General features: G+C 55.9%; 2 protein-coding genes across 6 annotated transcripts in view; one reads left to right on the top strand and one right to left on the bottom strand.

Moving 5' to 3' along the window:
• SGSM2 (small G protein signaling modulator 2) overlaps positions 1-1,700 on the top strand; it is a 35,587-nt gene extending 33,887 nt beyond the window's left edge. For all 5 annotated transcript variants that reach the window (XM_008565624.1, XM_008565615.1, XM_008565620.1 and 2 more), the window contains one exon: positions 74-1,700. In XM_008565624.1, coding sequence (XP_008563846.1) covers positions 74-162 — 89 coding nt within the window. In that variant the 3' untranslated portion in view covers positions 163-1,700. The remainder of the gene's footprint in view (positions 1-73) is intronic.
• Positions 1,701-4,884: 3,184 nt separating this feature from the next.
• MNT (MAX network transcriptional repressor) overlaps positions 4,885-13,045 on the bottom strand; it is a 16,161-nt gene continuing 8,000 nt past the window's right edge. The window contains exons 4-5 of the mRNA XM_008565715.1: positions 8,230-8,576; positions 4,885-8,036 (exon numbers count right to left, since the gene is read on the bottom strand). Of these exons, the coding sequence (XP_008563937.1) occupies positions 7,270-8,036; positions 8,230-8,576 (1,114 nt within the window). The 3' untranslated portion in view covers positions 4,885-7,269. The remainder of the gene's footprint in view (positions 8,037-8,229; positions 8,577-13,045) is intronic.

The following is a 13,045-nucleotide window of genomic DNA, read 5'->3' as shown; positions in this document are numbered from 1 at the left end:
AGTCAGCTACAGTGTTCCTCCCAGCCCAGTGTTCCTCTCTGGGCCTCCCTATAATTACCCGTGTTTCCCCCAGAACGGGCTGAGTGTCATGATGCCCAGGAGATCCTGCGGATTGCCCGGGACCTCGTCCACAAGGTGCAGATGCTCATAGAGAACAAGTGAGGTCTGTGGCTGGAGGCAGCAGCCGCACAGAGCCTGGGCACCAGGACCCTGGGCTCCAGCAAAGAGACGTGCAGCGGTATCACAACCCAGACTGTCCCAAAACCCTGCTGACCCTGGCTGCCCAACTGTGTTCCTAACAAAGTGATTATGAGCCCGGGAGGCGACTCTGGACAGTGCTGGCCCTGTAGGGTACGTCGGAGGCCAGGGTGCCCTCAAATCAGAGCTGGGATGGGAGGGGTAGGCCTCAGAGAGCAGCTGCCTTGGGGGACACCTCCTCTGCTCCCCTCAAACCAGTGGAAATAGCCCCACTGCCACCTTCAGCCCCAGCCTGGACTGTTCCCCATTGTATCTCTCAAGTCAACTGGGGGCCCTGTAAGGTCAGCAGGAGTTATAGTGGCCTGGGCCCTACCTAGTGAGGCTTGCGTAGGGAAAGGGGCTCTGTGCTGTTGTCTCTTCTGAGAGTCCCCTTGCAGGCCCAGTGCATGTGTACACACCAGCCCCAGTTGGGGCAGCCAGAACAGCTGCTCGTTCGGGCATGTGTCCTGGGTGCAGGAGACCTGAGCTGCCTTCCAGGCCCTCCCCTGCGATTCTGGGGGGCAGTCAGAAGATCTGGGCCCTGGGTAGGAGCAGCCCACCTAAACAGCACTGCCACTGCCTTTGGCAACCTGAGGTGACCCCCACGCACTCCCAACCCTGTACCGTGCACTCATGTGTATCTGCACAGTCTCATTCTCGATACCCTGCCCTGGCTTTATGCAGAGATACATCCCTGAAAACTGTACAGGTGATGCTCTTGCCAATTGGATGATCTGGAATGTGGTGGGAGCACTTCTTGTTGAGAAGAGTCACGAGGTGATCCTGTAGGGAGGCCATCCTGTCACAGCCTCCTTAGCAACAGGCCTCAGAGCTTCAGGGTAGCTCATTGCCTGTCCCAGGCATCTGCAGAGTCCCTGGGGCTGAGAGAGGCAGAAGTGCCTGGGTCTTCCTTGTTTGTCCCTGGTGAGAAGCAAGGCTAGCTCTGCCTTCCATGTGCTTCTTGGGATGCCAAGAGGCCAAGGGACCCAGAACCTACTTGGAGGAGAGCTGCATTCACAGGGTGCCAGGAAAGATGCAGCCCCTGACCCCAGGCCTAGGTGTGCGTCTTGCCATCATCCCCACCTCCCCCTCTACGCCAGCACATGCAGGCTAGGGCTTGCCCTAGAACCTGGAGGCCACACCTGTGCTGGGGCCTGTCCAGCAGTCCCAGGGTCTGGCAGACTTCCTGTGTTTGAGACACATGGGAAAGGGCCCAGCAACCCTCTGCACCCAGCAAAGCCTTCCTAGCCCACCCTACCCTGAGCACTGCATGGCCTGTGTGGGGGCCGGCCCACCCCACTGCCCGCTCCTGTCTGAGTCCTTGGCCTCTACCAAGCACGGGTGGCTGTTGTGTGCCTGCCTTAGTGACTCTGATTTTGTGAGGAGCAGAGTGTATATGTTTTTTGGCTCAGAAACTATACTCTTCAGTGTAACAGACCAATAAACAGCATTTGGCAATGCTTGCGGCTCTGGGGGCTGCTTGTGGACCTGGCACTGGACTATGTATTGGGGAATTCTTGAAGCTCCACAATCAAGTGGTAAAGAGGGCCAGCCCCAGAAGGCAAGGATGGCAAAAAGACAACAAAGTTGAACCTCAAGTACTCAGAGCGTGCCCTTGGAGGGACCTCACCCCAGAGTGATGATCCCATCTCAGATTGACCAGTGGCCTCTCCAGCCTGCCTGCCCTCCTACAGTGAGAAACTGGAGCTTGACTGGGGTTCTATAGGAGCCTCCCACACCTCTAGACAGTGAGGTAGGACCCTGATTCTCTGGCTGTGGCTCCCATCCACTGAGCACTGTCTTTGAGATGCCTGGGTCAGACTGGGACCTGGGAGGAAGGGTCATACCCTGCTGAGTCATGGAAAGGGCCCAACTGTAGTAACAGGTCCTCATCTCTTCTGCCCTCCCTCCACCCCAGAGTGCCACTGGTCACATCATCGATGGCTCCAGTTAGAAGACTCCAGCCACTCAACATGTTTTCTGGTTCTAGAGGACACTAGCTTTCTGGGCATTAGGGCCTGTCGTCAACTCATTCAGAGCTGAAAATCCCAGCCCATGCCCCTAGCAGGCTGGACGCAGCTGTCAAGACAGAATATAGAATATAGACTAGCCAGAGCTGCCCAGGCAAAGAAAGTAGTTGACACGGGGAGCTCTTGGGTGAGGGAACTTGATCAGCCCCTTGGGGGAACACTCCTCACCCTCAGATTTATTGCCTGGAGGAATCAGAATTTCCCCTGCTGTGACCTTGTGGAAGAAATTCACCAATAGCCTGGGGTAAACTAGCCTGGGAGTGTCCCAGTTCCTTCACATACTCCCACCTCTCCCTATTCCACCCAGACCCCTGGGCTGGGCTTCTAGGACCAGAGGGAATCCCACAGCCAAAATGATGGGTCTTGTAGCCCTGAGTTCCTCCTGGGGTTACACCTGTCTGAGTGTCACTGGTAGGACTCTTAGTGGTGGATCACTTGTTTATCAATGACGAATGCAGCTAGCTGTGAGAATTCATGTGAATTGCAAAATTATGGGTCTACAGAGGGCAGGGAGCAATCTTCTTGTGGGTAGGAAGAGCAAAAAGCAAGGCAGCCTCTATAAACACTCCCCTCAGGAAACTCACACCCAGGAAAGTCAGTCAGTCTTCCCCTTTACAGAGCTGGTAAATGGAAGCAACTGGATTCACACTTGGGCTTTTTGTTTTCCATTACTTTGACCATAGGTCCTGCCCCCTCCTGCAGGCTCTGGCTGAGTTGAGGCAACTGTCCTTTGAGGACAGAGAGAGGAGCTTCTGCCTACTTGTAAGATAAAGTGACAGCCCTCAGATGGTGCTGGGTCATCACTGCTAGAGCAGGGTCTTCATCCGTGTCCTCAGCGCTGGGCTCAGTGCCTGAGTGGGTGCTCAGGAAGGGTTAACCCCAACCCTAGCTATTCCTGAAGTGGTGCTAATGGAAGTGACCTAGCTCTTCCTGGAGCTGCCAGCAGAGGGAGCCCACATTGCACAAGTGAAAAGGGCTGGTGCACTGGTGCGGGGACTGGGTCTGACCTTTCTTGACTGGCCCTTCTTCAGAGAATAGGACCCCAAGACATTTGTGGCCACCATACCCTCCCTCAAGGGTAAACCCCTCTCCCCACCACCTGCCCCAGTAAGAGTAGCAGAGTAAGTTCCCCCTGCTGGGGCTGGGAGTCAAATGGGTGGTGTTAGGGAGTAGAAAGGATGAGACTAGGCGGCTTCCACCAGCCTGGTCTTAGCTAGACCCAGTTTACTGCTCTGTGCCCTCATTTCCCACTACTTACTTCTGAGACAGCCTGCCAGAGGGCTGGTTTCACCTACACTGTGGGGAGAGAAGATGCAGCTATAAAGAGAAGAGTCTTCCAGGCCTCCTTGAGAACATGGCTCTTTGGCCCCTGACCTCCAACTTCTATCCCTTGTTCCTTTCCTAGAAAAGACAGCTTTATGAACTCCCCAGATGACTTATAATTACAACTCCAGAAGTGGCTTCTCACATTCTGTACTCAGGTCCTTGGCAATTCCCAATTCCCCTTTACCTTTTCCAATGGATCCCTGACTTTAGGACAGGGCCCCAGACAAGGGTGGCAAATGCTAGGGGAAGAATTCTACTGAGTCAAGAGATCTGACTGTAGCTCCAACAAGGTCCCAGGCTAGCTGTGTGACCTTAACAAGTCACTCAGCCACCTCAAACCTGTTTCCTTATCTGCCAAGATGGGGCTAGTTCTTGGCTTATTTACTCCACTGGGCTGTTAAAAGATGAAACAAGATAACGTTTGTAAAAATGGTTTGAGGAAGTATAAAGCACTGCAGAAGTATAAGGAAGACAAAAGGGGGGGGGGGAAGCATTAAAAAAAAGAAAAAGTATAAGACCAGTATAACTACAGCAGAACTACAGTCTTCAGAGCTTGTTGAGGCATCGGGATCAGACTGGAAGATCCTAAATCTTTTTATGAAAGTGACTAGCTGAAGAGTTGCTTGAAGACTCTGTCCACCAAATATCAACAAGGCAAGGACAGGTGGCCCCTGCTGCTCCCCCTGGCTGTCTTCCCCTACAGGCCTCTGCCCCCTTTTGCAATAAAATGACCCAGATGCTGCAGGCTGGCAGTGCCATCTCAGGTTTCAGTGCAGGTTTATTTCAGTTTTATATTTTATTCCAGGCAAGTGCTTATTACATGGATATTATTCATGTCTCAATACCTAAGGTCTTAGAGCATGAACAGCTACTAGAATACAGTTCAATAGTAAAAATACAATATGTACAAAATTAGGGTTTTTTTTAGGTTTTTTTTTTTTTTTTCCCACACAGCAGATGTATCCAAACACATAAAAATCTCTACAGTCTGGGGTCGCTACAGTTTATATTTCAGGAAACGGAGACACAGTGACCGAGTCCTCACTGTAAACAAGGGCCACCTCTTTGGGGTTTTGGGGTGGGACCCTGGGATTGGGGGAGCTGTTCCTGGAGACAGTAGGGGTTATGGTGACCCCTCAATTACCCTCCAGGCATTCCCTGCCCTTCTTTGGCCCCCCAAGGAACCAACCTCCCCCCCTCCCCGAGGTAAAGACTCCCAGCCAGTGAGCCACTCTGAACATCAAAAGGTAAAACACGCATGAGAGGTAAGATATGTGTGCGTGTGTGTGTGTGTGTGTGTGTGTGTTTGTCCCAGGCTGGAAGGGCTAGGGAGGGAACGGACAGGCAGTCCCACTGGGTGAGGAAAGATGTGGTCCTGACAGCTCTCGGAGGGGAGATGCCCAAGGAAGTGCTGGGTGGTGGCTGCCCACTTGGGCACACAGCATCACAGCATTCACAAACAGCAACAGAAACAACAGCAACAACACCCATCGTCACCAATCTGGACATAGTCATTCGGCACTAGATTTGGAGGCCCCCACTGCTGGGGGTCAGGGAGGGGAGGGGTGGCGGGTGGATGATGAGGTATCTGTGCAGGCCGAGGGGCCACTGGCCTCAGGATGCAAGGAGAGGGGAACAGGCTGAGGGGAGGGTGGGTTCGCCAAAGCTGCTCTGATTGTTCCTGGAGTGTCGGGCCTGCCCCAGACTCCCCCTGCTCTTTTCACTGTCACAATGGGAACAGCAAAGCCGGCTCCCCTGAGAGCCAAGGTATCTGGTGAAGGGGGCTGCAGCTGCAGAATGGCGGCAGGCCAGTGAGATGGGACTACTGCGCTGGGGTGGGCACAGGATTCCCTCCCACAGGCCATCCCTTTCCCCACCCCAGGAGAGGCAAATGAGAATAACAGCTCCAGGGAGGTCTCCAGGACCAGGAAGGAACTGAAAGGAAGTTCCTAGGCATTGAAGGAGTCTTCATTTCAAGGGAGAATCTATTCAAGACCTCTGCTGGTCTCAGAAGACCCTGAACTCTCCTCTCCAGGCCCCCTCAACTGCCTAGCCCACTGCCCCAGCCCATCAGGCAAGGGTCACACCCAGGGACAATCACTTCCCTACCCCCGCCACACACACCGAAAGGCCATTAGTGTGGGTCCAGGTGGGGAGCTGAGTGTGCACGCGTGTAACTGAGCGTGTTTGACACAAGGCCACTTGCAGTAAATACCCACATAAAAAGAGAAGCCAGCCTGCCAAGGCAGAGGGGGAAAGCAGCATTCCCTAACATAGGACCCCCTTACTCCTCCCCACCCCAAGCTCAGTCCTGTCCTTGATCTAACTGACCATTTCTCAGAGGAAAGTGGTGATGCACAGCAGCCCCCACCAGAGAGGGGACTCAAAATTGCCCACTGGAGAAAGGGGAGTGGTCCAGGCCAGAGATGACAGTAGAGGCTGGAGCAGCAGCAGCCCCCCACCATAGCCACTACACCCCAACTCTGCCTGCCCCCTTCTCCACAGGTCGCCAGAGCCTGTTTGGGGAGGGATTTAGGGTTTTATACAAGCCCCTAGATTTCAACTTCCTGATGCCTCAAACAATGTGACTTCTAGGCTCCTGGAACCAAGGCCAGGTTCTGGTCCATGTCTCCCAAACTGCAGGAGGCATCCAAACCCAGACAGCCAGGCCCACCTATCCCTTGGGGGAGTGCACAGCACTGAGCAGAATTCAGGGAACCAGGGGAGTGTCCACTAGACAGGGCCCCTTCTCACTGCTTTTTGGAAGTCAAGAGCCAAGCCCAGGGATGGAAATAGAGGTCCAGAGTAGCTCTCCTCCTATCCAGACCCAGGCTTTTGGGGACAGGGATGGGAGGCCAGACAGCCAAGCCCCTTCTTCCCTACCCTCACCCTCAGACTGCCTTCCTGAAGTCAGAAGTCCAGTAGCAGAGGTTGGGGGACAGGGGACAGAGCTTAGGTTTGGTTTATTGTTGATACAGAATCACTCATTATAAATAGTTTCTACTGTAATAAATCACAGTGACAACAACGGGGTCAGTGAGCCTCACGCTGTGGGACACCCACCTTTCTGGGTAGGACTCCAGACCAACTACTTCCTAGAATCGGTCACCTGTACTCAGAGCAGGACCCCTCACACCCCACCCCACCCCCTGCCAGTCCCCAGATTTCTGGGCTAATTGGCTTCAGTTCTGCTTCCCTCGTTTCCCCTCCAAAGGCCTGGGAAGAGAACACTGAGGCTCAGGAGAGGAGGCCTGGGCACTCAGCCACCTCACCGAACAGCAATAGCAGCAGCAGCACAGGAAGATGGGCAGGGCAGGGGAGAAGTCAGAGAACAAGACGTCCACATCACACTGATTTCAGGGAACAGGGTAGGGTGGCAGGAATGGCATTGAGGCCGGCACCGGGCTGGACAGGTGGCTTGTTCACCAGACTGTCTCTCATCAGTCATTCTAAGTCCCAAGGCAGCAGGATAACCCCCTGCCCTGTGCCCAACTGCCTGGGGCAGTCCCTCCCACCCCTGGCTCAGAGTCTCTGCACCCCCTTCCCCTAGGAGGCCTGGGGGTGGGTGCGGGTGGGGCAGGCCTGGGCCTGGCTGGAATGTGTGGAGCTGGTGGGTAGGAGAGTGGGGGACAGGTCCCCTGCCCTGCCCCCATTGGGGGCCTGAGTGACCTCGTCCTCAAGCCAGCTTGAGCGTGCTGACCGGGAAGGAGGGCATGGTGACCATTGTCACAGGATTGAGCACTGTCTGGCCCACCAGCTGGGGGTGGTGCACCACCTGAGCCCCCATGGCTGGCTTTGCCATGACAGTGGCTGGAGGCCCCAGCCCAGCTGTGCCATTCACTTGCTGGTGAGAGAGGGTGTGGGCGATGTGGCTAACTGCCACGGGCTGGCTTACCGCCACAGGCTGCGGGTACAAGGGCAGCTGGGAGCCAAGGTGGGCCACATGGTTGAGGGTGGCAGGGTGCACTGTGATGTGGCCAATGGGGGGTGTGGCAGGTGCCAGCTGCACAGCAGGGCTGGGGGCCGAAGGGGCGATGTGGGCAATGTGCTTGCCACCCGGCCCCTGTAGAACGTGGTTCACAGTCTGGATGACTGAGGCATGGGTGGTGGCCGTGTGGGCGATGACCGTGGAGCTGCCCCCCGCCGTGGCCACAAGATGGGCCGGAGCTGGCACCAGCGTCTGGGCAGGGGCTGCCGGTGGGGGAGGAGGGGCCGGCAGAGGAGTCTTCTGTGGTGGCTGCTGCTGCTGCACAGGGAGGTGGGCAGGAGACAGGGCCACTGGGTGGGGGTGGGGGTGTGAGTGGGGAGGTAAAGGTGCAGGGACAGTGTTGGGGGGTGGCAGGGTGGACTTCAGCAGCTCCGGCTGGGGACGATGGCTCAGCTTAGGTGGGCACAGGTCCGCCCGGTCCTCCTCCATGTCCTCATCTATGTTGTCTTCACCCTCTGTGGGGGAACATGGGGCAGGGAGCAGATCAGAAGTGCTTGGGAAACAAATGGTTGGAGCCGCAGTGCTCATAGGTTGGGGATATGATGGGGCTGGGTGGAGGGTGTCTTTACTAGCAGGCAAGAGCCTGGCGGGAGGCTGGAATTTGAGGTACAGGGGCAGCATGTTGAGGATGGGGGGGCCAGGGCTCACCAGAGGCTGTCGAGGTGGAGGCCTGGTCGTCCTCGGGCTGGCCTGTCTGCCGGAGCACTCGGTCAATCTCCAGCATGTCCATCCACTGGCTCAGCTCATGCTTCAGCTCCGCTAGCCGCTGCTGCGTGGCAATCTTCTCCCGAGCCAGCCGCTCCATCTCATGCTCGTACTCCTTCTCCTTCCTCTTCAAGGACTGAGGGACAGGGCAAGGGACAGCAGGACATGTGAGCAGCAGCCACGGGGCCCACGGTATCTCAAAACTTCTATCCACATCAGCCAGCCAACAGGTCAAGTCTGCAGCAACCAGGAGGCCCAGCCTGACCACACCTCCCTCCTGGTCCACGGCTCTGGCCAGTGAGGCCCAGCGTCCCAGGAAAGACAGCACAGATCCCGGTCAGCCCTGACCCAAGTACAGGGGCCCTTCCCCACTGATCATATCAATTCTGTCCTGAGGGGATTCCCAGCCTCTTGTCTCCTCCTCGCAGCCTCCCCACTTCCCAGTCCCACCCAGTGGAGCCTCCACCAGTGTTCTGCTCAGTCACAGATGCCACAAGCTACCCTCCTGGGAACCCACTCCCCAGAGAAGTCCAAACAATCCTGCACTTCTTGCTACTTCACCATTCACTTGTTTCCTTGGTAACTTCAATGTCCTTGGAGGATGACCCACTAAACTTTGTGACACCAGCCCTCCCCATTTCACATCCATAACCTGCTTATGTCTCCCCCAGCAGCTGCTGGCTCCACACCTCCTCTCCCACCTCCTGGGCTATTCCCCACGGTGCCACCTGCGCTGCTGCGACAATGCTGTTTACATACCTCTCCCCACCTCTCCTTCCTACCACTCTCCCCACAGCCCTCCAGACTCCCTAGGCTGCTGAACAATCCCCCAGCCCGGGAATGTGCCTCCCCTCTCCGACATTTATTCCTGAGCTGCACTGATCAATGAGAAATGGCTCTTGGGGTCCCAACATCCCCCACCGACTGACTGAGCATGCCTGGAGAGGTTTCTCCAAGGTTCCAGGCCAGCCCTCCCCCCATGATGCTGATGCTGCCTCTTCACTGAGAACACCAGGAGAGCGCTCCCTACCCCACACAGCGCTGACGTCTCGCCTTACACACTGTGGCACTGCCCCCCTCGCATGAGGCTCTCCAAGCTTATTAGCAGCTCCAAAAGGCCAGCTTGTGTCCCACTTTTGAGCTCCTTTCCACACCAGAAGTCTTTCCTGTGATCTCCTGACCCTGAAACTTTATTAATCGACTGTTCTAAGTCTCACCCCTGTTGGCAGCTTCTCCCCACCTAGGCATGTCCTGACCACTGGGTTCACCAGACAATGGAGACACTCCTGTCCTTGCTGACCCTTGAGTTCCTTTCTTGACCTGCTCCTGAGCTCCCAGCTTCCAAGGCGTGCCAATCACATCCAAGTGCTGAGCCCATGGGGCTCTTCACACACCAACCTCAACAGCTTGTCTTAGCTTTCCTCTCTGGAACCTGTCTGCAACCACATACCTGAGCATTTTTGGGAGACTGTCAGGTCGCACTTAATCAGACACTGGCTCATATGACCAATGAAATATTTTATGTGTTATGTTTTGTCTTCCACCTCATCACACACTGTGAGTGAAGGCAAGGACTGTTTTATAGTTCATTTATATCCTCGACCCCACCAGTGGCAGGGAGAGCTATGTACAGCGTGCTTACTCAGCCCCAGGAGAAGGGTCTGTGCGGGTGCTGCCCCTGCTTCCTGGCGAGCATGTTAATTCCCACCTCCATCCAGGGAGAATCACAGTAACCCACCAGACTGGAGTTGCCCCCTCTTCCAAGCCCTAGGGGCAGTTTTGCTGTATTGTAGCAGCTTTTCCTGGATGGGCATGGAAATGTCTTCAACTCTACCCACCAACTAGGCCCAACTTCCCCACACTCCCTCCAGCAGCCCCAACTCTTTGCATTTCTGACCACACCGGCTAGAGATGCCTCAAACCATTAATGCCTGTGACACACAACCCAGATACAGCCGGGTTCTGTACTGGCCTGAAACCTAGGTGCTTGACACTTGTCGCCAATCCCAGGCCATACAAAGCCCCCCTCTGTCATCCTAGCTTTGAGTTTAACCTGCTTCTCCCCACATTTTTGCTAAAAAGATAGAAAAGACCTCCCCTTCCCCTACACACATGCACACACCTATGTGGCTTCTCACCTGGTTCTACCCCTGAGAGGCCAGGGCGGGACATGACATCAGATGAGGCCACATCAACAACAGGCTCATGGTGAGTCAGCCCTCACTAGAACACGACTACTTGAGGCTGGAGGAGGCCATCCTGAACTCTACCCACTTGCAAGGAGGCTAGACTTCTGGGTTAGGGAGAGAGAATGTCAGGGGCCCAAATCTCTCCCCACCTAGGCCAGTTCTCCACAGGCCTAGAGGCCCCTGCAGTTTCCCCAGGGTCTAACTTTAGTCCACAATGCCTCCTTTTAAACCCATGTCCTTTCTGTGACTACCTGATACCTGGTTAGGTACCTGCTTACTTCTCTTCCTGTCTCTACCTACTTTACTGTGACTTTCTTCAAATCCTTTCCTATCTCCAAGCCATTCTAGAATCTGGCTGTGTGCTACCCCCTTCCCACAGCTTCCTGCTCTCAGCATACAACCAAAGTCCTCAGTCTACACGGCCCCATGGTCTCTCCAAAACCAATTTTCCACTCTTGTCTAGTGCCTGCTGCTCCTATCGCTGCAGGGCAACCCTCCCGACTATCTTTTACTTCCCAAAATGCATCCTGCTCCCTCCTGCTGGAGAAACTTTGGCCTGTGCTGGGCTCCCTGCTTTCTACCTTGCCTAGTTCACCCCAACTTCGCCTGCAGGTCTCAACTCAAATGTTCTTTCCTCAGCAATGACTTCCCTACCTCCCCAGAACAGATCCTGCCATCCTTGTCCCTATTACACTTCCAAGGCATGGTCTTTTGTATGGTTACTTGTTTATAACCTGCCGCAAGGCCAAGCCTAAAAGGATAGAGGCCCACAGTTTTTTCTTTGCACTCCACTATATCCTCAGAAGCAGACGCAGAGCCTGGTTAGTGCCTGAATGAATAAATGAATGAGCGAAGGATTTATAGAGTCCTGTAAGTTTTCTACTGCTTCTGCTTCTACTACACCAGGACAAGTATTCCTTATGGAAAGCCTGGTGTCCACCCGCTTTCTACTCAGTCCAGGCCCAGGTCCTAAGGAGCTTCACTCAGCTACTTCCACTGAGTCTGTTTCTGAATTATTCAAATCCGAATGTTATACAAGGCTCTCCTCCCTAAGTGTGTATATAAAAAGAGGAATTCGCCATTCCATCTTTCCTATTTCTCAATAATAATTCCTATTAAGCTAATGTTTAGAATACTAAGAATTACTTGCATAACAATCTCAGTTAATCCTTCTACCATCCCTATGACAAAAGTACTATTATTTTTTCACATTTGACATCATCCTATAGGAAAGTTTCATAGAAAATGTCATAGCATACAAACAGAGACTTACTAAGAGGCCTTATGATAGAAGGCAAATTATACCCAAGCCCAAGTTCTACAAAAACATCCTAGAATAAACCACCTGGCCTTTCACAGCCTCCCGGGGACCCTAAGAAACCCGAGGCACCCCCACTCCCGGGCCATTCGGGCCGCAGGCGAGGCCCCGCCCCTCCCGGAGCACGCGCGCACCCACGCGGACCCGGCTTTGCTGCGTCACTCTCGGCAGGCCTCACCCTCTCTCCGCGCGCTCGGGCGCCCCGCCCCCCTCCGGGCCCAGCCAATCCAAGAGCCCGGCCCCGCCCCCCTGGCTGCCGGGAAGCCGCTAGGCGGCGCGCCAGCCCCACCCCCTCGCCAGGAGGGCGGACGGAAGAGCGCGAATTGGGCGGAGGAGGGGAGGGAGTCGCGGCTGGGAGCAGTCGCGAAGCAGCGCCTCCGCCGCCAAGGAAGTCAGGCTCCGGTTACCTCAGGGATGTGACCCCGCAGTCGAGGCCGGGGGAGGGGTGGCGTCCGGCGCTAGCTCCAGGCCCGGTGGGACCTTCTTTGCCGCCCCCTCCCACAGAGGTCATGACACCGCCCAGCACCCCAAAGTTTACCAAGTGGCCCGGCAGGGAGACCCCGAGGCTCACCCCGCCCTCGCCCCGCGCAGGCAGGAAGCCCTAAGTCCCTCCCAGTCCCCAACGGCTCCTCGACTCCGCGGCAGCCGAGCGTGGCCGCCCGCCCCATCCCCCACAGCCTTCTTCCCGGCACGCGGAACCCACAGCCGGTTTCCAGGGAAACCGAAACTCCGGGCCGTCATGGCAACTGTTTTATCTGGCAGCCCCCCTTCGGTACTGCGGAGAGGACCCCGCCTTTTTCTCTCTTAACGCCAGGCAGAAGGAAAGCCTAATTGCCCAAGGTTCGGTGACCCTGGGGCTTTTTATCCCCCAGACTGCTGCATTCCCCCCCACCACCACGTTCAACCCTGAGACTCGGGTCGTGGCACCTCGATGCGCTCACTGAAAGGATCTTAGTGCTGGGGTACAAGTGGGGGGCCTCACCGCGTGCCGCGGTGTGCCGGAGACCACGCCCAGGGGCACCCCCACCCCCAACTAGCGACAGACGTTCCGACGAATCGGGGTTCCCGCCCAGGACTGCGGGCAGGTTGGAGGTGCGGGACGCTCCACGCCCTTCTGGCCGCGGGTGCACTGACGCGGAACGCGGGTTTTACACCGAGCGAGCAGAGAGCGCGCGCCTCCCCGGGCCCGGGGACGCCGAGGGTGCGGGTATCGCACCGACGCCAGGGATCCGCGGAGCAGCCAGGCGGGGGA

Source organism: Galeopterus variegatus, unplaced genomic scaffold (assembly GCF_000696425.1).
Source record: "Galeopterus variegatus unplaced genomic scaffold, G_variegatus-3.0.2 Scaffold201, whole genome shotgun sequence".
Classification (NCBI taxonomy): Eukaryota; Metazoa; Chordata; class Mammalia; order Dermoptera; family Cynocephalidae; genus Galeopterus; species Galeopterus variegatus.
The sequence above is the reverse complement of the archived record's forward strand: the minus strand, read 5'-3'. Positions and strand labels throughout refer to the sequence as shown.